General features: G+C 41.7%; 1 protein-coding gene across 1 annotated transcript in view; it reads left to right on the forward strand.

Annotated features, from left to right (window-relative positions):
- The first annotated feature begins 338 nt into the window (after window positions 1-338).
- FGF14 (fibroblast growth factor 14) overlaps window positions 339-26,701 on the forward strand; it is a 697,644-nt gene continuing 671,281 nt past the window's right edge. The window contains exon 1 of the mRNA XM_090022612.1: window positions 339-1,090. Coding sequence (XP_089878738.1) covers window positions 883-1,090 — 208 coding nt within the window. The 5' untranslated portion in view covers window positions 339-882. The remainder of the gene's footprint in view (window positions 1,091-26,701) is intronic.

Consider the following 26,701-nt stretch of genomic DNA (forward strand, 5'->3'; position numbering starts at 1 on the left):
CCAGTATGTTAAGCTGCAGCAAGGGGAAAGCAGCCCAGACAGACTAGGTGAGAAGGGGGAAGGGGAGGAGGGTAGGCAGAGACTGCAGTGACACTGCCTTCCCTGGGCTGGCTGAAGCATCTCACTGGTGACAGGCCTGGAAGCACGTGGCTACGTCATGGAAAGCCAGTCTTTCAATGCAAATTTCAACTCCTCCTACTCCATCTAATGCCTGTAACTCACATCCAAGGCTCAGGAGCGAAATCCAGGGGGGAATATTTTCCTAATGCACACCGGTGTTGGAAGCAGCGAGAGTGAGAAGAAGGGAAGAGCTCTACCTCTCTCCCCACGTACTGTAATCTTGCAGGGTGATTGAGAACTGCAGGTGCAATAAGATTACAGAGATCACTGGGATTTGATGGGAAAAGCACCACTCTGAAAGGGAAGTATCTCTCTTCATCAATCAGACTTGATCAGGGTGGTCGTGTTGGTTGTGTGTTTTCTCTCCTAAGGGGCTGCACAATGGCAGTCTTTCAGTAGGATGAATCCTGCCTTGGCTTTTGTTCTGCAGATCCACCCATCCTCCTAGCGATCAAGTAACAGGCTATGGTTTTCTCTTTGGGGATCTTTCGTGTTTTACTGTTGTCTCTGCTTAGTTTTCGGCTTCAGCTGGGATTTCTTTCCCTTACTTTCCGTTTGGCTTCATGCTGAAAAAAAACCCAGGATTTTTTCACGCTTTTGGTAATAATCCAATGTTGATCTAGGGGGGATAACCATTCATCCTGGCTTAAAAAAGCATCCACTGAGAAGTCTCAAAGAAATACACCACGTGAAGAACAACCCCCCTCCCCCCCCCAAACCCAAACAAACTGGGAGAAGATCGGAATATAATCATTTTTTTCTATGGTAAAACTGGTGTCCCTCTTCAGAAGAACTGATCTCAATTTCTTATTATGCAACCACAAGGATCTCTTTTTTCTCAGGGTGTATAAGCTGCTGGATTGCTTTTCGCCCAAATCAATGTGGTTTCTTTGGAACATTTTCAGCAAAGGATCGCATATGCTGCAGTGTCTTTGTGGCAAGAGTCTCAAGAAAAACAAGAACCCAACTGGTAAGCAAGGCATGGCATCGCATTGTTTTTTTTCCTTTCCCGATAGTCTTGTCTGTTGCTCAGCGAGGTAGAGCTCTGCAATCCTGCCGAGGGGGGGAAAGGGGAAGAGGAGGAGGCCGGCTCGGACATGCATGTGCGTACGTGTATGAATAATCAAGGAGCAGTTTGAATCGGCTTCAGTCACTCTGTGTGTGTGTGTGTGTGTGAGTGTGTGTGTGTTAGGGGGGAGGGGGGATGCGATCTGCGATCTCCCAGTTCCTCGATGCGGTTTGCAGAGAGGAGGAAACTTTTATTGCGTTGCCCTTAGGAAGGGGAAGGAGAGGTGGCGAGGCGGCCTCTCCGCCATGCAGGTGCGGGGGGTGTGAGGCAGTGTCCGGGCTCTCCCCCCTCTCGCCGCGCAGGACCTGCCCGGGACTTTCTGAGGACCTGGCACAAGGGAAAACAACCCCCCTCCGCCCCCGACCCTGCCTTGTGGCACTGGTTTGTTGGAGGGGCTTGCGTGCGACGGGAAACTAAGCCAAAGTGGCCCTGGCAAGTAGCAGCAGAGGCTTCCCGGGGAGCACCCCGTCGCCCCCTCTGCCTCTCGGCGCCGCGGGGCGGCTGCTCCCGCTGGCTCCGGCGGGGAAACTTGCAGCGCGTTACATAAGGGATGGAAATGTAGGGGCTCGGGGCAGTGTGTGTGTACATGAACGCAGCATAACATCTCTGTGAGGAATGACAAGTGGCCTTTTTTGCAGCGTGTATGCGTGTGTGTGTAGCCCCGGGTCACTTGGGTGTCCGTGCCAAGCTGGCCAAGGCAAACGGGAAGGAGAGGGGGATGCAGAGGCGACACCTCCATCCCTGGCACAGGCAGCCTCTCGGACGCACACACTCTCTCTCTCTAATTTGATACCCCGCAAGGGTTTTCTTGCTTTCCACGATCGCTTCTTGCTCCCCACCCCCAACCCAAAGCCCAGCTCTCCTGGCCTGCCGGGCTGTCTGCAGTGAGCCCGACATGCCAGAGCTGTGGGAGCCCGGCGGAGCAAGCGTGCGGGGGGCGGGGGTGTTGTGTGAGAGAGTGTGTGCGTGTCCGGGGATGCTGGGGCTGTGTGTGTGTGTGTGTGTGTGTGAGAGAGAGAGAGAGAGAGAGAGACTGTGCGTCCCAGAGGGTGTAGAGGAGACACCTTCACCCCTGGCAGAGGCGGTGTGTATATGTCCCTGGGGATGCTGGGGCCGCGCGCACTCGTGTGTGTGTGTGTGTGTGCGCGCGCGCGCGCGCTCCTGGGGGTGCAGAGGCAACACCTCCACCCCGGGCAGAGGCAGTGTGTGTGTGTGTGTGTGTGTGTGTGTGTGTGTGTGTATGTGTGTCCCTGGGGCTGCTGGGCCCGTGTGTGTGTGTGTGTGTGTGTGTGTGCGCGCGCGCGCTGCCTGCCCTGCAGTGCCAGCTCCCGAGCAGGAAGCTCCTGACGCTGGCACTGCAGTGTAGTAGATCATGGGCTGCCGCTGCCTCGCTGACACCCCCAGCCGCGAGCAGCCCGCAGCGGCCCCTGCTCCCAGCCCGCCTGCAGTGGCAGGCGGCGACACCTCCCCCAGGTAGCGCCCGGCCACGGGCCCCCACAGGCGCAGCCCTCAGGGGAGCGGGGCCGGGGGCGTGTGGCCCGGGGCAGAGCCGGCCCTGCCCACCCGCAAGTTTGGCGGCTCTGCCCGACCCAGATGCGGCTCTTTGGGCACGTCTGAGGCGAGTTGCTGCTGCCCCCTCACAGGCGCTCGCTGCTGCTAGAGACCCGGCTCCACGCGAGCCCCATGCCCGCCTCTGATGCCCGCACTCCCTGCCCTGGCGAAGCGCGGCAGCTCCGGTGCCCGCCAGTGCCATGTGTCCCGCGCTTCAGTCCCGCCCTGGAGCTGCCGCGTCTCCGACCGGCCGGCTCTCCAGTCTCCTTTTGGGACCGAAAAAGACTCGACCCCCTTTGTGACAGTCCCTGTGAAACCACGATCAGCTACTAACAAACGCTGGCCTGGTCGATTGGATGAGCTGATACTGTAGTAGTAACAGATGCGGCTGAGATGCAACTCTGGTGCTGGGCAGTGACTATTTTTATGTGTGGGGTGTCCCCTCTACCCCCGTTGGCTTTCTTTTTTCTCCCTGGCAGGGCAGTGATTTGTTCACATCTTCCTTGCCTCTACTCCAGTGTTCCCAGGTGTTTCCACAGCAGTCTTCACTTGCCCCCTTCACTGGAAACCTATTATGCCTTCTATGGGGAGGATGAGAAGCCCCCGCATTGCAAAGCATAGGTTTACTGCCTGGTCCTCAAAAGGACTCAGCTGCAGACTTTGCAGGGAACGGCAGAGTTTAGGTTCAAAAGAGCGGCTTGTGATATTTATGTGCTAATCGTTAGTAAAATACACACACACATACACCTGGGAATGCTTGAGGGATGAGGATTCATCTGTTTTAATTCTGCATTTTTGTCACTCAAGCTATTTATCTTTAAGAGAAGCTGTTTCCTGAAACGCAGACAGGCTGGCACATTTTTAGACAGTGGCTACTGTTTCTCCCCCCCTTTTATATTCAGCTTTTTTTTCTTTCCCTTGTGAAGCCCGCCTTCCTAGCTTTCTCCGGATCCCAACCTCCTCTGCTTATCCTTTCTTGTTGAGTTCTGAAGCTAACCCTGACATAGCTATTGGCACCCTGCGTTACTTCAGAGAAAGGCAATATTAGTACCAGAAAGCCCTGGCAGTTACAGAGAAGCAGGGCTGGAAAGGACCTCCGGAGGATGATCCCAAGGCAAGATCATCTTCTCCAAACTATCCTCTAAACTCTACATAAGACTGCTGTCAACCCTAACAACATAGACTTAACACCTTACCCTGCCACAGGTAAAGTAGGGGAACCATGGCAGCCAAGGGAGAGTTATAAAATTATGTCAATTTTACTCCAGGAAGTTTTAGCTTATTTCTAACAGAAGCCTGGATGGTCAGAAGCCCTTTCTCTTCTAAAACATGGACCCAGGGAAGAGGAATTGTGTTTGATTCCTAAAACTGCTTGGTTATTTACTTAATATTTCTTTGTAACAAAAGAAAATTTAAAAGTGAATGAGATGTATTATTATTTATATTCCAAAAAGATTTTCTTTATATAGTTTTGTTAAATGTGGTGTGTGTGTGTGTGTATATAAAAACAAAATTAAAAAGTAACTGAAAACAAAATTGAGGAGGTGAACTTTACAGTTTTTAGGTACCCAAAGCCCTATTCTGTATGACAGCTATGCTAGTCATTTCCACTTAGACACAGGGTGTCGAAGTACATTGAGCTGTCCGCATCGAAGTGCAGGGCAACAGAGGAGTGTTTCTTATAGGGCATTTTATATTAAAACTGCCCATTGACTTGAGTGGACTTAGGTTTGGGCCTGTATTTGGTTTAGGAATGCATAGGTTATGGAATTACTTTAAGGCTAAGAATGACTGATAGAAAGACGATATTCAAACACCTGGGCTTTTAATTCAAATTTAGCTCAAACTGTTAGAAACTAAAATTTGTTACCATATGCTAGCCTGTAGGAGATGTGTTGGACATCTCAGTCCATTTCCTATGGACAGGTGTTACCATCACAGAAATTACCACTGTGCTTGGAACCCTTGTTCTCACTCCAGGAGATAGAGGATTATTACATTTTCTTCTCAGATGCTGTCTAAGAAAAAACTTCCCCCTAGGTTAAAGGGCTATTGGCTGGACAGCATGTAAAAGATGGCTTTGTGGTTACTACAAATATTTTGTGTATACTAGGGTTTAGTTTTCATTAGTATCAATCCAGTACCATTTGCAAATCCAAAATCCACTTAAAAGAAAAAAGGTTCCAGATCTAGCATTATCTCTCTCAAATGGGATCAGTGTGTAATCTCTTGATAACTTCTGTCTCCATTTCCCAGTAATGGAATAGACAGGCTGTTCTTTAATGGTTACATATTGCTATGACAAAATTGCAAATGTAAGCAAGAAAAAAAATTGAACCATATGAAAAAGAGACATAGACTCACATTTTCGGGTTGTATTGCATGTCATTGTTTGCGTTAAATAGGTTAGGACAGATGTTCCTTTCATACTCATGGAAAACAAACCCTTTACCAGAAGTCACAGGACATTTTGCCTGAGTAAAACTTGCAGGATTGGGCCTTTGGAGTGTCTCTCACATGAGGCTGAAAAGCAGCTTTACTGCTTATATGCCACATAATACTACGTTGTTATTAGATGCACAGTATGGTGTTTTTTTCCTTCAAGATTACTCAAATGTAAAATGGTCTGTTTACATGCATCTCACTTACTGAAGCTTTTGCTCTCCATGGAATATATTTTCTGAATTTCTACAAATTTAATTATTCCTTGATCAAATTAAATTGCATATTGCACTTGTTAAAGGGTGAAATGTATTCCTGCTCATGGATCTCCCTACTGTGATACAAGTTTATGCCTAGTTCAGTGCCAGTTAATGAGGGGCCATTTATAAATAGATTAAAACATATTAAAGATAATTTAGAGTTAGGGGAGAATGTATGTAGAAATATTATTGATCTCATTTTTTAATTGTGATATTTTCATTTGAGGGAGATACTTTTTCTGTTATCTATATGTATATTAGGTCTCTGCATTTGGGGCTGCAATTTTCCATTGAACCCAGAGCTGAGAGAGAATTTGGCCCTTGACAAAGATATGATATTCACTGAGTCCCTGTAAAAATATAAACAGAAAATGAGAGATGCTATTGTATATTAAAGTTTTCGTTTTTAGGACAATCTCCGTAATTTTTCTTTTAAAAAGTAATAAGGCCCGCTCAAAAGATAAAAAGTCCCATGTGTTACAGTTTTATTGACTTTAATTTACACACACAGAATGGTGTGTTGCAGGAGGTTGTCAGGTCACAGTGTGCCTGGATTCAAAAGGTTCCCCTGTGCTGCATTGTTAAAACTGTTAGTGAATTTTAAGGCAAAGGCCATCTGAAATAGGGGTTGGATGAGGATGTTCTTACTGCTTAAGTATCAGGAGACTTGTTTCTATACTTGATTTGGTCCCTGTTTTCTTTGTGACTTCATATTCTGTGCCTCATTTTCCCTAGTGTTAAAAATACCAGACAATATTTAAAGAATTGTACTGTCTGTTTTCTGGTGGTTTTGTGCTTGTTTCTGCAAGTATTACAGAATAATTAGATATTCAGAGGGAAATCTAATTCCAGGGCTTGATGGAGAAAATGTCTCTCTCGGTAGCAAAATTTACAGTGACTTAAAAATTTTGTTGTTTTTTTCTTCTCAGTTTTGAAAAAAACCTATCATGAACCTGTATAGAGATTCAGCAGCTAAAGAACCACAACCCGGAGTATAGGTTTACCACTATGTACTCCTGGGAGAGAGGGGGAGCACTGCATACAGTATTAAAGTGGTATGCTTGAAAATAAGGTTGCAAGATTGAGCCCATTACATTTAGTTCAGAAAGCATCTGCTTCACATGAGGGGAGTGTGTTTTGAGTGCTGGAACACGTGAAGGAGTGAGAAATGACAAAATGAGTGGGTAGCAAATATTTTTATCTCAGATCACGTGATGAGGCTGCCACGAGAATATTTTTCACACTGGATATTGTATTATTAAGTTGAATCCTGCAGCCCTGGAGTTGCTGAATGTGTTAAATCCCATGAGAGATGCATGTGCTGGGCTTCCTCTAAATGCTGGAAAAGGAAGAGGGGCAGGAAGGAGGTCAGTCTGGGAAGGTCCTGCACATATACTCTTCTCCTTAGTATCTGATTCTGAGATACAGGACACTAGACCAGATGGACTTGTGGTCTGACTTGATATGGCTATTCTTGTGTTCTTATGAAGTACTGAATTTGCAGTGAACAGTATGTATGTCAGTAATCTTATTTTTCTGGCTGCTTGGCATCAAAAGTAAATGCAGTATGCATAACAAAAAGCCTATGCTGTTATCTAGTACAGAAAACACTCACAATAGAGGATCTTTACTGTGGGCAAAACCTCACAGAAACAATTAAGTAAAAACCATTAAATATATAAACAAATTAAATATTTTTTTAATATGCTTTTAGGATATCGCATTAAAAGTATTGATTGCTTTGATGACTGCTATGCAATACAAGCAGTTGCTGCAGAAATCACAACAGAAAGGTCTACTACAATAAAATCCAACATGTCAGCCTAGGCAACAAATCGAGTTGGATATACCTAATGTTTTTAATTAAAACATTTTTATGATTGGTTGAAATGGTGCTGTGGGATCAGTGACAGCAAATAACAGACAATTTGAGCTAGAAAGTGATGGCATGATTTTAACATCCTGTTAAAATTTATTAAATACATTCTATTTTGACTGTTTAATTTTAATTGGAAAAAGTATGAGAAACCTGTACTAAGCTATTTGAATATTTGCATATGAAAAGTAATCTTGTGGAAATTATTTGGTTTAATCATTTTATGGTTTTAAAATTAACTAGGTCCCACTTATTAGTAAAGTAGTTCCAAAGTTAAACATTTTAATCTTGTTGGAATTGTTTTTGATTTTTGTTAAAACGTAACAATAAAGGTGAGCTGTAATCCTGTAAGAAAACTTCCTTTTAAAGAGGCACCATATTTATGTCAGTTGCTACAATTTGTATGTCGCTTCTCTGTACAAAACCATATATCCACCTGTATGTGGGGCTATCTATCACTTTCCTATTGAGCAACAGGGCCTTCTCACAGCGTGAGGGACAGAGATGAGGATGGGGTGGCATAGTTGGCAAAGAACCCTGTATGGAGACTTATTGTGAACTTCACTGAGGCCATGATCTCAGCACTGGTCAGGAGTAAAAGCAGGCAGCATCCTTCACAGCAATGAAGATAACCCAGGGGAACCCAGCGAACAGCAGAACATCTACAACTGCAGTTATGGTACCATGAAAATAGGCAATATCCTTGTACACAGAATGGTCCTTTTTCTCCAGGTTTAAAAAGGGACTGTTTTTGTGGATCTTAAAGAGCCATGTGACTCATTTTCTGCAAGAGAAATCTTCTGAGAAATTTTTACATACTCCTTTACCTTGGGATGCTGTAATAGGGACTATTTATTTGACCACAGTATGCTTAACCACCTTATTATCCTATAGAAACCATGGCCATATCAATGTTGGACAGATCAAACAGAAGAAAGATGTTGTTTCTGTTTACATACAAACCTCTTGGTACTCAACCAGTTCTGGGAAAGGACATACAAAAGAATGTCATGGTCTTGTAATTAGGTTTTGAATTGAAAAAAGTTTTCATTTTGCCAGTATGCGGCTGTTATTCTTTGAATAAACTGATTTTATTAAGCACATGCCATTTATGTATACGATAGTTAAACTTCTGATGACAATGTGCAAATGGTTGTTTCCGCGTCTGATTTATATTAGGACAGCGTATCACGCAGGGCTGTTTGTTGGAATTTTTCACAGTTTATTACTTGTTTGGTATTTATGAATTCACTGACATTGGTTAAAGCGAACAGTAACCAATAGTAACAAACTTAGTGATAGTTATAATAGATGATGTGGAAAACCTAGAGATTAGGGCTTATCTAAATATCTGGGAAGCTCCTAGAAATTCAGAACATTAATTATGCTAAACAATATTAAATGTAATACAGTCCCATACAAAAAAGAATTTGTTATACTTCTGATATGACAAAATTTAAAATTTTTGCTAATATTACAATGCAAAAAGCATCAGGGCCAAGACCCTGTTCCCAGTGAACCACAAGGTGTCAGGAAACTGAACCCAAATCTGCATTAGCCAATTTTCCTTGACTTCACAATGAGTCATACCAAAGTTGCAGAACTAAATACTAGTAACCTTTTGGTGTTTGAAATCCAGATCTGGATATTGTGGTTTGAATCTGCCTATGTACAATGCACTTGTCTTAGTTCTCAAATGTTTCCTCATTAATCTGTCCTGTAACACTTTCATATTAAACTATTATCAGTTTCTCAATGTCTAGTGAAATCCACTGAAAAATAATAAATGTTAGATAGGGACAGAGTGTTGCCAACTGCAGACCGGATCCATTAAAATTGGGAGGACCATCTGTGAAGCTTCAGGACTTGATATTTTTTCATGGCTTTCTCCCCAGCTAAAATGGTTTTCCCATGAGACCAAGTAGTCTTTTTCCTTCTCTCCAACCTCAAGTGCAGTAGTTCCAAACTTCGTTTATCCTTCTCAGCCGTTCCCCATGTATTGTCATGCACATGTACATATCATGTATTGTCATGTATATGCTCGCCTGCAACATCAGCATTTGGATACTGGAAGAAACGTAGATTGAATCCACTTCTCTCTTTAACACTGAAACCTGTGAAATGTTTGATTCTTTTTCATATCTTGCAAATTTGTTACACAGACTCCTCTCTTTGCATCAGTGTCTCACCTTATGAGAAATGAGTGAGAGAGTTGTTCTCCCCAGTAGTTCTGAGAGGAAAAATAGTTCTTTCGTTTCATTTAAAAAAAAATTAATAACATTTAGATCTCATTCTGTGTTTTGGATTGGTTTGTGAGTCTGTGAAGGGGAGCTAAATGAATGTCTGGTAAATAAAACTGATTTAAAAAACTCTAGCAGTCTTCTGAAGGAGTGTACTGTTATGCCAAGTATGTTTGAATTAAGAGCCCCACATTTTAAGATGAGCCTAATTTTGATTTTAGTTCTGGTCTTTCAATCTCAGTACTGTTGGTGGACTTGCATAAGAGTAGTACAGCAAAATTTGGTCTTATAAGTGTGTCTGTGTGATGGTGGTGGGAATAGATTTACTGCTTCTGATGTTATGTTTCAGTGTCTTTCTTCATTTCAGTTTATTCTTTGCAGCTTATAAATTTGAGGGAAGGTGTATCTGGAGGATTACTGACAGGAATTAGAGTTGAATCCTATGGTTTGCTGGCAAAAGAAGATGTGGTGTTTTCTTGGATAAAGATATCCAGTGGGAGTGAATGTACATTAGAAGATATGGGCTCATTTAAGAGACTGACAGAGAAATTGTCATTCTTAAGAATCAGTGCCACACACCACCTTAAGAAAATATAATTTGATGGAGCTTGTGAGAATGATGTAAAAATATGGGACTCTTGAGTAGGAAATATATGTATTATGCAATGCACACCTAAGCATAATGGAACTAGACTTCAGGACACAGAGATAGGTGCAACTGGGGATTCATTGCACAACCTTAATGTTATTGCCCCTGAGTACTTGGTTGGAGACTAGCACTCAGTGGGCACATCTATGTGAGATGCTAGCTGTGCAGTAGCCTAATAACACTGTGCAGTAGTGTGCTGAGCAAAAACTTACAAATATGCTTTTAATTTGCTACTGTGAAGTAGTATTAGGCTTCTGCGCAGTAAGCATCACTAAAAACCTGTGTACCGGTGCTACTGTGTAGCAGTGCAAGTTTTGGCACATTAATTTAGTGCTTGGATATATCTATATATGTTGTAGATGCATCCAGTATTTTCCAGATAGACCAACAACATCTGATAGGACCTAAGAAGAGGCTGACAGTTTTAACAGTTGTAACTGAGGTAGGAGTAGAATGTAAATTTTGCAAACCAGGGAATGAACTTTTTTTCTACAGACTATGAAGAAAAATGCTGAAGTGGAAAGTCAATAAGTATGCTGTGAAAGGGTGTGGTCACCAAAGAGGGTTTTTTCCCTAGGGACCTTAGAGGCTTGATAAGAGTATCGTGATCTGTTTTAAGTGCCGAAGAAAGAACCCATTAGTGGAAGAAGACTGAGACAGAAGATGGGGACAAAATGAAACACGATAGATGAAAGAACCAAAAAAACCCAACATACATTCCCTTTTAGATACATCTAACTTAGAATTTTGGGCATATACCTGGATGAAGTTTAAAGTGCTAACCACTTTTAGGATACTGAAGAAAGCAAAATCTTATCTTAAATTGTTAGAGGAATGTTTAAAATACTTGAGTAGATCACACTGCAATATTGTAGCATGTTGTCCATCCCACTTATTCTCAAAGGAGAATAAGGAGATAGAAAAGTCAAAAGAAATAATGAAACAAATAATAAAAAGATTGAAGGAATATGTAGCAGTTTAGAATGGTTAGAAAAGTACATGCTGTTCTAAAGGGAACAGACTCTAGAGGCTCTTTAATTGACTTCCCAATAGAAGAGCAAATAGGCAGAAAACTTAAGGTATGTTTTCACAGAAACATATGTTTAAAACCTAATTTCTTTATCAGTGTTTCTGTTAATTCACAAGTAATTAAATTTGAAAGACTCCAATTTTCTTTTCACTATTTATACTATTTACTGCTTAAGTATCTTCATGTGGCAAGGATGAAAGTAAACTAGTAACTTTCACTTTACTTTTTATGTCCTCATGCACTCTCAGAATGTGTTTGGGCTGCAGATACCATTGGGGAATGTTTAAAGAAGGAGTAAAAGAGTGGTTTGCACAAGAACACTTAAGAAGGTGATGGGTATATTAGTTTATACTGCCTAAACCTTATTTTTACCATACACATCATACATATTTGACCTGTTGGTGTGACATTTATAAAGATATATGAGACTGACAAAAGAAGAATTTAGGTTTGTATTATCTCCCGGGGTAATTTCATACAGCTACTTCTGTACATTTCAAAGGATGAAGTTGTGTGAAGGGTTCATTATTAATTCCTTTTATTTATATGGTAAATCAGTAATCTTAAAGACACAGTCAGACTGAACTTTGTTGTTCTTTGCCGTATACAAACAAGTAACAAATGACCCACTGTTGCCTCAAAAAGCACACAGTCTGAAAGAGTGACATACTATGCTAGAGTACACTTATTATAGTACAAATAAATAACACAGGCATCCTTTCCTTTAATTTTGGAAAAAAGTCAGCATATGATTTGTGGAACCATGTTAATTCTTCTCCCTTAGGAAAGAAAGTCTAGGTTTACTGTTGCATTCAATTCTAAAAGTACTGAAAGGTTGAATTTAAAGACTATTTGTGTATTTGCTCTGGAGACTCATGGATACATTGAAAAGCCCGTAGCATAACTATTCATTTACAAATTATATACTTGAAAGGATAAAGTATCAATATTTAATCAGGGACAAAGAAGATTCTGCAATTAACAAGAAAAAAGGTTTATTATTTATATCATTGAATAACTACAGTAAGCAGAATTGTGAAAAGCTATAGTGATGGGACGCAGTTTTGTGTTGCCTTAAAATAGAGCACAGTAGGGGGCTGTGTTTGGCATAGGAGTCTATTACAAAGAACAAGGATTTTTTAAACCAGTAAAAATGCTGCTAACCACTCTGTAGGTTATCCAGAAAGCTGCTTCTGGTAATGTAGGAGTACAGGTTTCTCTCACTTTATGCTGAACATACTTTCCTGGAAAGTGGCACATAACTTGAATTTGCATAAAGGAAACGCACTTTACAATGTAAGAAATAGGGATACATTTCAAGACCTCAACTGTACTGACCACCAGCCCCATTTCTACCATTTTTACAAGATAATTTTGGTACTCACCAACAGCAGACAGTACACACAAGCACAGGGCACTTCATAACAGCGATGACAACTACAGAAACTTGTCACACACAACGAGTGAGGAGCACAAATCTACACAGGGGGCTATATTTTGGTGTGCTTCATTTCCACAATGCACTGCACAAAGCAGCTGATTGTGGGCTTCCACCACACTGATTACATCAGAGTAAATTTAACTCGCATATAACGATTTGCAAGGGAAACCTGTATCAGACTTTCAGGATAAATTATCTTAATTTACTAGGTATCTTGGAAGCTGATTCCTAAGTCAGTGTCACACTAATGTTATATAATTAGAAACTTCCTCAAAGAATGTTCTCATTGGCATGTCAGTAACAATAGTAGGGGCCAGAAGGTGCATCTACACATGAATATGAATGCACAGCAATAAACTCCAATGGATATTGCACCAGAGTTTATTGCTCCCAGGCACCACATTTACATGTGTATCTGGGACTGTAGCTTATTGAGCTGGGTTGGAACAGCCATGGCTGGCAGGGGATCTGTGGACAGGGAGGAGGCAGTCAGCCAGCCTGGGAATGCTCTAACCTGGCTCAACATGCTGTGGAGCGGTTGGCTGAGGCATGAGGGTGCTTCAGTGTAGGGCTAGCCAACAGATAGTCCCCCCACCCTTGTACCCCAGCCAGTCAGGTCAGCATCTACACATGCATTGCTGTGCATAAAAAACCTCTACATCAGGATAGTATTTCTATTTGCAAGTCGTAACATGCTGCAGAGTTTATTAATTTCCTGTGGCCTAATAGGGCCACGTGTAGCTGCTGAGACGTTTACTGTGGAGCTAATTAGGCAACTCTGGTGTAAACAACTTGTGTAGATGAGCCCAGAGAGACTAGTCTGGTATTCCCCTTAAAAATACTGATGTATTTATCCCTGATTTCATCTCCTTATTGAGGCTCAGCTTCTTATAGGAGGGACCATGCTTTCTGGCATGCTAGTTAAGAAAGCCACACTGAACATACATTTTAGAAAAGTCTTTGTAAGTTACCATGACTATATTCCAGTACGGGATGTGGGTGGTTTCATCTTTCTTCAGCTGTGGAGACTGGAACTGCCTTAATGTTATTTCATGTTATAACTTTTCTTCATAGAAACATAGGAAAGTAGGGCAGGAAGGTCCATTTTCCTGCTCAAGACAGAATCATCCCTGACTAAACTAACCCAGCCAAGTATCTATTTAACTTGCTCTTGAAAATTTCCATGGATGGAGATTTCACAACTTCTCTAGGTAACCAATTCCAATGCTTGGCCACCCTCATAGTCAGAAAGTTCCTCCTAATCTCCAACCTAAATTTCCTCTGCTGCAGTTGGAGGCCACTGCCTTAGTTCTGTCCATTACAGCTACAGAGAATCTTCTATCTGCACCCTCAATATAATTGCCCTTCAGGTATTTGAAAGCTGTTGTCAAATCCCCCTTCTGTCTTCTCCTCACAAGTCGTGTTTCCTAGACTTCTAACTATTTTTGTCATTCTCCACTGGACTCCCTTTCTAATCTCTCCACATCCTTCTTGAAGTATGGTCCAAAACTGGACACTGTACTCCAGGTGAGTCCTCAGCAGTGATAAATATAGTAAAAGAATCACTTATCTTGATTTGCAGGTGACACTTCTGTCCCTACAGTCCAGTATACTGTTGGGTTTTTTCTTTTTCCTTTTTTTTTGCAACAAGAACATGCTATCAGCTCATATGCATCTTATAGTCTACTGTAATCCTCAGGTCCTTCTCTGTAGTACCACAACCTAGCCAATCATTCCCTAGTCTCTATTTGTGCATGAAATTATTCCATCAAAAGAGCATGACTTCTACTTCTCCTTTTTCAGTTTCATCTGATTGATCTTAGACCATTCTCCAGTTTATTCAGGTCATTCTGGATCCTAATCCTGTCCTCCAGAGAGTCTGCAACTCCACCAAACTTGGTATTATCCACAATTTTTCTAAGCTTGCACTCCATCCCATTGTCCAAATAATTAATGAAGATATTAAACAGTGCCAGACCCAGTTCAGAACTTTGCAGAATTCCATTTAACATTTACTCCTGACTAGGCATTGAGTCATTAGTGGCTACTTGTTTGACACACGTACATGTTGCCCTATGGCAATGTTGTTACTGCATTGTGCTTTAGTACTTCCTCTTGGGCCTTCCAATGTGCCATGCTTTAGTACTTTCTCTTCCTAAAGCACGGTGCACTAACCACCTGTACTGCACTATACACGTGGCACATGGTTATTTTTAGCAGCTACTTTGCCATAGTGGTGTGCTTTAACAGGAGGAGCTATGGCGAAGTAGCTCCTGGTCACATGTAGACACCTGTGGACGTATTGCTAGGGCAACACAGCATCATGTGTAGATATGCCCATTGAGTACAATGATATAACCAGTTGTGTTACTCAGGGTTAGCCTGAACCATCCTGATATTTACTGCCAACAGCTGTTAAAACTCACAAAATGCATCAGGTCAAGTTTTAGAATGCAAAACCCAGTGAATAGTATATTGAATGCAAAGAGAAGTGGCAACAGAGGGGAGAAGAGCCCTGCCCTTATTCATATCCTTACCTTCTCTGCCTTCAGTCTTCTCCAACAGCAGGGCATCTAATGGATCAGGGCTCTGCTACCATGGAAGATCAGGATCTGAATTTATAGATTAAACATTATAGATTAATGTTCCCTTAATTTATAATCATATAGGTACTTAATTCACAACTACTTCTGTCTGAGCCTTCTCCATCTTCTTGCCAACCTGAAAGTTACAGTGCCCAGTCTACAAATCAGTTAGTTCTCTTCAAACTGACATCCCAAGGCATTCATTTATAGTAGCATGAGTATAAAACTATTGAAATATTGGAACAATTAATAGAAAATAGTGAATGAATAGTTGGAACAGAATAGAAGTTCAGTTCATGGTTTTCCTGAATTATCCTACTAAAATGAATTCTGTTCCTACTCATAGGGTTCTTCATTTTCATATCTTTTTCACTGTATTTCTAACACAGCAACAGCAATCAGAAAAGGGCTGAATGGTACACAAATAGATTGCATACGCTATACTGTACCACCAATGAAGAACTGGAAAAGAACAAGACGATATTTAAAAATATTTGCAATCCTTGGCTAGATGGAATAGATAGAAGTGCTGTGACTCACTAGTCAGTGGCACTTCATATGCTAATGGACCCCTTTGCAAGCTTGGCATGTAGACTAGTAAAATAAAAGAGTTGCTAGATGTAGCAGGAATCTGTAGGATATGCCCTGTATAATCACTTTAAATAAAGAAGTATTGAAAGAAAAAAATAGCATTCACTTCAGTCCCTGCTTATTCAAATCAGTAACTAATCCAGTTTTCCCTAAGGTGACACCAAGAAATTCTTCTTCAGTAAAGGTGTCCTAAACCAGTTACCAGAATTGTATGTCAATGCTATTTTTTTTCAAGTACAGAAGAATGTGGCTCTAATTTTAGAAATATATGGCATATGTTCATATAAGCCCTGTTCCAAAAAGCAGGACCAGAAAAGCCTACTGTTTGGTTATGACTTTATAGTTCTAGTGATAAGGACAAATTCTTTTTGAAAGGCCATAGAAGCCATATCCCCGTGAGTGGGAACTTAATGCTTTGCGATTCCTCAAAGGCTTTTGAGGCGCTGCAAAATGCACGTGGCACACATGAATAGGTTCTCTGTACTGCATATTTGCGGTAAAGAGCCAGAATTAGATACTGGGAAATACAGGTATCTAAAAAGATGCAGAGAAAAAAAAGTGGGGCGGTACATGTGGCAGCAGTGTGCACCACCTGAAACCAGTGTCTGGCCAGCCAGAGCCACACTCCAGCTGCCAGCCAGGCTCTGCACACTCAGATCACTGCCACTGCAGCCCCGAGAGGCCCCAGCCTCCTCTCCTCTAACCCACCTGAGGCAATTTGCCACATGCCAGAGCACATGTGCAGGGGCATTCCCTGGGGACAACTAGCAGCAGCACAACTATGTCGCTGCTAGTTGTCCCTGGGGAAACACACAGGGATGCACCCAGAAAGGCCAGCAAAATACCTTTTTCTGCATGTGCTGCATCATATTAAAGGCTTATATATAACATGCTTTCCCCAATGGGCTGCAGCACACACTTTTAAATTAATTATGAAGTGCAGGACTGAGAGAACAGAACATAATATTCTGGCTTTAAATTCGCTGCCTTTGCATTAAAAGAGTTTAATCCCACCCCCCACCTCCCGTATAATTCAAACCCTGGGAAAAGTAAAATACAGCACATACTTATATTGGTATTAATAATAATTAATAGGATTGCATCATTTGACACCTCTCCTCTATGAATTTAGTAACGGTGTAAGTATTTTCTGATGGAGTGAGCCTTTGCTCTAAGAAGAGAGAAGGAGTTTGGAAATTTGAGTTCTTTTTACTATGAGGCAAATCCTGTTCTTTTTACCAGGAGTGAAGAAGGCACTGCAAAATGGGAAGAGTTCTAACAAGGAGAAGAAGGATAGGGTTTCTAAAATTTCCTTAAAGATTGTGCCCCAGCCAGCCATGGAGCAGCTGCCTGCGGCACAGTGTGCCTTGACATGGGAAAGCAGGTAGCTCCCTGGTCTGCCTGTTCCCCCATCTTGTGGTACACTGCACCCCAGCCTGGGGTGCAGGTTGCCTCAGGGCAGGGGCTGCACATGTCTCAGTATGCCTCAGCATGGGGGCTCCTCATACCTGATCCTCTGTCTCCATATTTGTCCCACCACATAGTACTTTGGCATGCTTTGTGTTGCATTTTTTTTCAGGGTTGTTTTTTTTTTTACTCATCAGGAAATCCAAATTGCAAATTTTGCCCCAGCACTGCTAATTAGCAGCACCACAAATAGTTTAACATGCAACACGTGTGGCTTGTAGTGCCGCAAAGAGATTTGTGGCACCACAGACCTCATGTACCTGCACATCTGGATCTGTCCACTGTGTGCAAGAAGGCCCCATAGAAATGGAAGTCATCTGGGCATAGTTATGATGGATGTGTAGGACCTGAAAGAAAACCTAAAGGCCAATTTTTAAGTAATAACCTTCTAAAAATTCCCATAGTTGGTTCAGTGGGAGGAGAAGGGTGGACTTCTGGTAAATATTGCTACTACCAGAATTGGTACCATAGCTTTGCAGTTTTCCTTTAATTTAATTTTTTTTTTTGGTGATAACACAGTGTTAATTGTTAAGCCAGTCTTATCAGAAGCTCATTCTATTGCTGTTAGCAGACCGTAATTATTGCAGTACACTGTTTAAATAAGTATTTAAACACAAGTTCTACTTGGAGGTTTCAGGTCTAATCCATAGTCCACTGAAATAAATGGAGGCTCCCACTAACTTCAGTGGGTGCGTCTACATGTGATGCTACGTCACTTTAGCAGGCACAAACCTGATCCCAGAGCTATGTTGCTGTAGCAATGCATTCCCTGGCTATAGAGGGAGTCCGCTGCACTCCCCTGCACTCCCATTGCTATGGCAACCTTGCAGCTAAAAATAACTGTGCACTACCAGCATGGTCCAGTACAAGCTGTCATTGTCCAAGAGGAAGTACTAAATGATGGTGCAGTAACAGTGGCATTGTAGGGGCATGTGTAGACATGCCCAGTGGGCTTTGAATCAGATTGGTCAGTTTGGTATGGACTGTGGGGGTGCGACAGGCTCACACCTGATGCTGCTGCCCCAGTGTCACAGGCATGCCCTGCACCTTGGCTACATCACACCTGACCCACTTGCCTTCCATTTCTTGATATTTAAGGATGACCCTGTATTCTCCTGGAGATGATACAGTAGTTCTCTGTGGGCTGGATGTGATCATAGTAATGTGTCTGCTGTGGGGCTTCTCCTCTCCTACACCCCTCCTTTCCATTTGGATGATATTTGTCATGGTTGTGACATCTTAGGTGTTCACCATGTGGGCTGTCCCCAGTGTTAGGCTGTGGTTGCATTCCTTAGGGGTCCGTCCTTCCCTCCAGGTCATGTGTATGTAGGTCTATGAAAGAATCTTAACTAAACAGATAAGGTAAACTCAAATCAGCTCACTTTGGCAGCTGGGCAGGACTCTGGTGCCTCACTGCTCTGAGCTTTTTTCCCCCTTTTTGGGGTATGAGCTACTTCAGACCTTCCACCACCTCACTTTTTCTTATTGGGCTACTTGGACCCCTTTTGAAGGCACCCTCGCCAGGTGGTCCCTACCCGGTTTAGCACTGGGCCAGGTCTGACTTCACCTCAGGGTGGCTGCTCTTACATCCCCATGTGGCTTGTACTCTCTTTCAGCAGGCCTGCTGGTCAACCCCTGGTCTGTATGCATCACAGGTTGGGCCGTGCAGTTTGGACATTGCTTTGGGGATCCCTTCCCTAGTTAGCCCCCCCGGACAGCCCCTGAATACCCAGCCAACTCTTCTGTGCAGGGTTCCTGACACACGTACATGGACACTGCAGTGTTGCAGGTTGGGTTCAGCTTGGTGTTTCCTGCTACAGGATTTGCTGCCAGTGTCTCTTCATCATGCTCAGTGGGGTCTGTACTCCCAGCAGCTCCCTGAGTCTTCCTCAAGTGAGATGCAGGTGGCTTGTCAGCTGCTGCTTGGGGCATGGCTGCCCGTTTGTCCCCTGTGGGATAAGCAGCCTGCGCCTCCCTCATTTTCCCTGTCATGGGGAGAGTGTTCTGTTGGGGGTGAGAATGGTTGGGGCCATTTCCAGTCTGGTGGCCACTGTTCCCCCCTGCTCCCACCTCCAGTGCTCTTTTGGCCCCTTGCCCTGGGGCTCCGGGTGAATTGAGAGCACAGTTCTAGCTGGTGCAGGGCTGGCTAGGCCACATAGGCTCCATGCATTCGTGCTACCATGGGCAGGTGAGTTGGGCAGGGCGCTGTCACAGGGGGTCTTGGCTTTCTTTTAGTAGGTGGGGGCATGGCCCTGTACCTGGGATCTCTTGAATGTTTATTAACAATCTTTTATAGAAGCATGAAATTGACTGCTGTGGTTCCCCTATTTTACCTGTGGCAGGTTAGGTTGTTATATCTTGTGTCATGTCAAGGTTAATGGTAGTTTTATGAAGAATTTAGATTCTGAATTGTATGGGATGGTTTGGATAGCGATGATCCTGCCTCAGGCAGGGGGGTGGGCTAGCTGATCTCAGGAGGTTTCTTCCAGTCCTAGTTCTCTATGATTCTATGACTCTATGAATCAAGTTCTGAAAGAGGTTCTTTGTGTTGGTTTTAATAGATGGATTCCTCCAGAAAGGAGAAATATGTAATGGAAAGGGAAAATTGCATATCTAGTTTCTGTGCATAATATAAACATACATTTGCTACTAATACTACACATTTTTAAAATACTGTTAAAACCTTAGTTTTAATGAAGGATTCAAAACTTTAGTTATTCCATGGAGCAGGACCAACTATTCATATATATTTATTCAGATGACGTTTCTAATATTCTACTATGCTTAAGAGATATGTTTTATACAGTAAAAATAAAATGGAGCTTCATGAACTACCGCATTTCAAATTATTAAGTTTTATAAGTGATATAGTTGGGTTATTTGTTCTACAAAAATTGGAAAATAACATTTCTGTAGCTTTGTTATTCCTTCCCCCACTTTTTTTTGTCCCTCCTTTCTTGGAAATTGGAAGGAAAGCTGTGCAGATTGTTTTTCCTCTCTTTCTACAGTTTTGGACTGTGTCTAGCTATTACCGTACCTCAAGAGGCTTAGAGAAGAACTGTTTTTACCAGATTAACTGACTCACAATTCAGCATGTTCATATTGAGCTGCACATTGTACATTCTGTGCTACCTAATCAAATCTCATGCAGTAGCTTTGAAGAGATCCTGTGGCAAAGACGAAATACAGCACCCAGTGCAATTCAGGCTCTTAGCTGAACCAACATCCTTTCCTCACAATCTTGTATTATAACTACAAAGAAAATATTGCCTGTATATGACTTGGAGCAGATGCGTGCATCTAAACTGTGCAGGGTTGTGGGATTTGTTCCAAATTGACTAGTTGTGTAAGCAGGTACACTTTTTGGAATTGTATCCTCTTAAGCTAGTAGTGAGTATGGCTCAGTCTTTCTAAAATATCTAATGTACAACTCTAATGGTAGTCTCTCTCTCTTGTGAAGTACTGCTATATATGGCTGCATCCAGATGAGTATGGCTGTACAGTAGTTGGCACTGAAAACATATCTACAGTGCCACATACCGCACTTTCAGATGTTCTCCACTCTGTTCCACCTTTTTTCCTGTGGGTTTTATTGACCCCTGGATGGGGTAAAAAAAAAAAAAAAACCTGCAGAAAAAAATCCACAGCAGTGCATGCATGGATAGTGTGTGCTGCTCAAAAGTGGAGCTGGACCACCCACAGCTATGCTGCGGCTGCTGGCCAGGCTCTGTGAGGCAGAATTGCCACTGCTGCAGCCCCAGAAGGCCTCCAAGACCCCAGGTAAGGCTGCTGGGGCCAGCCCAGTGCTGGCTAGAGCCTCCCCTATCCCACCTGGGGTAACCTGCTGTGAGGCAAAGTATGAATGTTATGGGCATTCCCTGAGCACAAGTAGTGGCAGTGCAAAGTGTGCTGATGCTACGTGTCCCTGGGGAACCAAACGTCCACACTCATGTGGATGCGGCCTATGGGACCATATCGGCAGTTAGGAACAACTCTTCATAACAGGCAGTTAGCATTAGCAAGTCACTTGAAAAATACAACTGATAAGGAACTAGAGAAGATGTTCCGTCTAATCTGAATGTCCAAACTGGATGAAATGAAAAAGGTTAATGAGCAGCATAAAGAATGACTAGTGAATTAGTTTTTAAAAACTCTTAGTTTTAGCCTCAGGTGATTATATTAGTACAGGAACAATTTTTATCTTACAAATGTCCTTTTAAATTAGCACTGATTCATTGTTTGCTGTAATTAACCTTGGTCCTGAATAACTATTATTCTTGTGTTACTTTTTCTGTGTCTTTAACACAATGTTCCAAAAGATACAGGAAGGATGGTTCTGTGTGTTTCACACAGATTGATTGTTCTTTTTTGTTAAATAAAGAGATCGCGGAAACTCTAGGAGCTGTGGCACTGAATTTGTGATAAAATACATTTTTACAATTTGCTGTTTAGAAGCCTGATAAAGTGGTTCTTTAGTTTCTCAGAGAGACTGAGACAGCTTTTCAGAATAGGTTATGTGGTATGGGAAATGAAATGGACTGGTCATCTGAAGTCCCAGATGAATTTCTTCTGCTTGCAACTGGTCAGAAAGAAGATAGATGAGCATACCTGAACAAGTTTCTTATGTAGGTTGATTGCAGTTCATTTCTTTTGGCTGAACGTAGTGCCTTCCATGAAATGAGCACAGTGATTACCTGTGTTAGTCTGAAGTCAAGCAGAAAGTAGGGCAGGATGGCACATTAAAGACTAGCTGACTCAGGGAAGCACAAGCTTTCATAGGTAACAGCCTACTTCATCAGGCATGTGACAAAATAGGTTGTTGCTTATGAAAGCTCAAGCTTTTTAATACATTAATCTCTAAGGTGCTCCCCTGCCATACCTTCTGTCACATTTTCACTTTTGTAACCAGAATTACTGATGGTTCTCCACTGGATACATAAAAAATTATCCAGTCACAGAGGTGTAATGATGGTGGGGGAGCTGCCACACACGGGGCAGTGCTATTATGCGGCTGTGGCAGCAGTAATTTCTCTATGCCATCTCAAATTAGAGCCTGAGGTGGCTGCCCTGGGTGCCCTGCCCTAGTTTTGTCAACAACACAGTAGGCAAAAATATCAAAGGATATTATTTTATTATATAGTTCTTATGGCGTTTCTCTGTATTATCTGGGTAAGTTTGCTTTTTTCATTAAAAAAATGCTCAAAGTGTGTGCTGAATATTCCAGAAGTGTTTTAAGAGAATCCCACTAATATCATGTGAACTCATTAATATAATGCTTAATTGCACTGTTGACTTGGAATGTCCGGGGCTAGATTATGGTTAGCTCTGCACTTGGCAAATGCAAGACAAGATGGTGTCCAGCTCTTTCCTTCCCATTCTGGTGCAGACCTAATGCAGACTTCTGGTCCTCTGGAAATGTAAAGATTTCAAGAAGATTGATATATAAAGTGGTGGGGAAGGGCAGGACCACAATCCTGTTTCCCATCAACAGTAGTACCCAGCAGAGCTGTGCAAATGCATTGAGGGAAGAATTTATAATGTACTGTTAGTAGAGCATAACCGGATTTTTCTTAAATACAGTGGGTTGATTTTGATCATTTGTATAGCAGTGTAAAACCACTGACTACAGTGGTGATACATCTCATTTACACTAATGTAAATGAGATCAGCATCAAACTCATTTTGTAGAGATGCCCTGTGTGTTCCCTACACTTTACTGTAGACAGCGAATGAAAACAAGGATCTTTCTCAGTCACTGATGGCATTAAAAGGGGGTTAATTTTTTCAAAATGTTGTCAGATTACAGAATTTGTATATTTAGGTTCTCATTATTTGCTCCCTCAAAAAGTGTAGTTTCTAATAACCAATTATTAGATTCTGGGAATAATGTCCGATAGCACACACTTCCTCTGTTCCTCTGAAAGCAACAAAAGGGATGTATCACTGTAAACTTGAACTTTAATAATTGGGGAATTAGTTGGAAATAAGACTAACCACTTACATACAAGTAAAGTATTTCTAATCACTTTGGCAAATGTTGACTTTTCAATGGCTACTATTTTAGGCAGAGGCACATAATTAATGGTGGAGGGGCTTTTTATATCATCTTCCAAATTAGATTTTAAGTTCTGAGTGACATGCAGTTATTAACATAAGAGATTTTCAAGAGTGGAAGCACAGTTACCTGTTCTATTACATTGAGAACTTTTGTTCTAATCAGCATGCAGTTGTTATTTAGAGGACTGAAACAAAACACCTGCAGCCTGGGCAACAGGACTCAGGTGGATCCCCTGCTATTAACACTTGAATGAAATGGAATCAGCCAGCAGACAAGTTAGGGAAACAACAAATGACCTCCTGTCAGTCAGAGAATGTAGCTCATTAGCCTTCCTGGTAAATCTATTTCTTTTAGAAACTTGGGACTAGATCCCTGGCTACAATCATGATAGGCACATGGCTTGCAGACATAAATTCCTTGATGCTGCATCTACTTTCTAGGCTTCTTCTTTGAGTTAGAGGTGCTGCCTCTCAGCCATGCCTTATTTTCTCTGGTCACCAACCTTCCTCTCCAATTAAAAGGAAGGATTTAGCATGGGCGTCAAATGATTGTTCTGGCAACTTTCTCCCAGCCACTTGGGGCATAGTGATCAAAAATATCTCCATAACATATCCAGAAAGTGTAAACAGGAGTCTCAGCTCATGCAAGTTAGTATAGTTTCTTTGATTCCAGAAATGGTATGAGGATTTACTCTTGCTGAGGATCTGGACCTTGGAACGACTGCAGTGTAACTGAATATTTGGATCAAACTTATTATTTAATATTCTCTTAACAATGGTTAACAGGATTTGAGATTTTTTTTTACTATAGGAATTTAAGTTAAAAATGGCTTAATTGGCGTGTACAAGGATTTTTTTACATGGAAGTTACTATAGGATTGGAAAATACAATTGCTATAAAATTATCAAGTATTATGTTGGCCTTACTTTTATTTTTTCCTTTAAACTCAGCTGTAATTTGGTTCAATTGTTCAATTGCCTTTTGACTGCTCTGAAAGAGCTGGACATAACCAGAAAAAAGCCTTTTTGACACTATATAAGAACTGTATATTTCTATACAATTCTTATATAGTGCTTTACTGAGGTTAGAACTGAGGTTTGCAATGTTTCAGCCTACAAAACATTTTGAGGTGTGATACTCAGGATGATACTAATAAGGATGCACTGTAGCTCCTTCCTTCTGGGATCCTGTATTACTTTGCAGATACTAAATAGGTCTTATAACATCTCCATGAGTTAAGAAAATATTATGTTTTCATCTTTTAAAGATGGAAAAACTGAGGTATAGACGGGAGTAGTGACTTGTCCAAACAGGACTCAGGTGGATTTTCTAAGTAGTAGTATATAAAAGTAGTATATAGAACTGCCAGGAATATAACCTCAATGTCCTGACCAATTTCCTCATTAACTGAATTGCTTGGGCTAGCCCAAATACTGGTAGAAGAATCCAGTTTAGATTGGATAGAAAAGGAATAACTCTGAAGTCCTTGAAGAAATCTAACTTGAGACATATGATCATTTTGTTATCTTTGCTTTTGCTAAGTATTATTTATCTTTTTATTACATCAAAAAAAAACACAAACCAAAACAAAACTAAGTTAAAAGCTTGAGATTGCAAAGTTAGGTACTCAAAAGTTAGGTCTTGCTTACTCTTGTAAGTTGTATGGCTTTAGGTATGCTGGTATAATAATTAACTGGACAACTCTCTACCCTGTGTGGTTATACCAGTATAAAATAAGCTAACTTGGTATAGTACATCTTTATACTAGCTAAACTGGTGCCTATACTAGTAAAATAGATTTTGTAAATAAACGTTCTGCTAGCTTAATAGTTACAGTACAGTAGGTACCATAGTAACTTCTTAAGTGTTGACCAGCATTGTGGAAACACCCCTGATAAGAAGATGGGGCATTCTTAACTGGGCTCCCTTTTGTGTATACATTAGGGTACATTTATGCTTTATTACCTAATCTGCTTTTCCTGTATGACCATTTCTTTAGATTCTATCCCATCCTGCTAGTCATTAAATTGAGTACGAAACTTTATAAAGAGAAATGGTTGACATTGCTGTTTGGTCTGACCCTGTAAGAGTGGTTACTATGAGCTGGCATGATAAAATAATGCAGAATCCTATGCCTATCACTCCTCGAAATAACATTGCTACTTAGCTAAGATATTGGTTCCTAGACATGTATTTTTTCTATCACATTAGTTTCTTGCTTTCTCTGTTTAGTAGAGACAGACTAGATAGTCTCTTTGTGATGAAACATATACTATATTTTTATGAGCTAGTGTGAATTCATAACTCTCAGCTGGAAGTAGAAAATGAAACCACAGGTCCATTATTAGGAATGGAAATAAAACTAGTGTTTCACCACAAGAGCAGATGTATTTCATTTACAATACTTACTTGGAAGGACTTTCTACTGGAGGATTATCTTTGTGGAAGACTGAGTTTTGTAGTGTCTGGATGTGCTCATGTACTGGGGTGCTGAAGTAAATGTGACCCTGTCACTATTACACTCCTATTCTTACATTTCAGCTGAACATTTTTCTGGAACCCAGAGTTGAGTTTTGATTTTTCAGGACTTTTTAGAAAGAGTTCTAAAAAGTCAGATCAAGGGCACATCATTTAGATCCTGAAATGAGATCTTTTTGGTTGTTAGTTATACTATTAGCAGAAATACTATAGTTAGTTAACATTAAAATATTCACATTAGCAAACATGTTAACAAAATTTGATCTTTATTTTTAAAAAATTACCAGTATGTTCAATAATAAATCTGTGACTACAGTCCTTCCTATTTATATCCTTTCAGTTGTTTAAATGATGTGTACTTATGGATGATAGGTAGTGTTCCGAATTCTCAGTTTTTTTTACCAATTTTCACTGATAAATTCCCTGCTTTTCTCTTTGAAGTCATTCAGTTTTTACTGTGGCCCGTTCCCCACTTGTACCAGTTAACAGGGATTTGAACTGAAAAAATGAGTGCTGCTGGTGAGCTAAAAGTGCCGCTGTGCCGGTTACCTGAGGCACCGTTTCTTGGCTGAATGTGGGGGGTGGCGGGGTGGTGGTGGCTGCATGCAGAGCAGGGGCAGAGGGGTGGCAATGGCCATGCAGGGGCTGGGGGAGGGTGGCTGGAGCCACTGCCTGGGGGTGCGGGACTCTCAGCTCTGACCCTGGGCAGGGCAGGACAGGCCATGGGAATTGTTCCTGGGGCAGGCAGGTCTGAGGTGGGTGGGTGGACATGAGTAGACTTCTGGGTATGCTTGGTGTTTGGGGGGCAGTAGCTGAGTGGAACTTTATGGGTAGGAAGCTGGGA

The sequence above is a fragment of the Crocodylus siamensis genome, chromosome 1, assembly GCF_052110815.1.
Source record: "Crocodylus siamensis isolate JL-2025a chromosome 1, ASM5211081v1, whole genome shotgun sequence".
NCBI classification, from domain to species: Eukaryota; Metazoa; Chordata; order Crocodylia; family Crocodylidae; genus Crocodylus; species Crocodylus siamensis.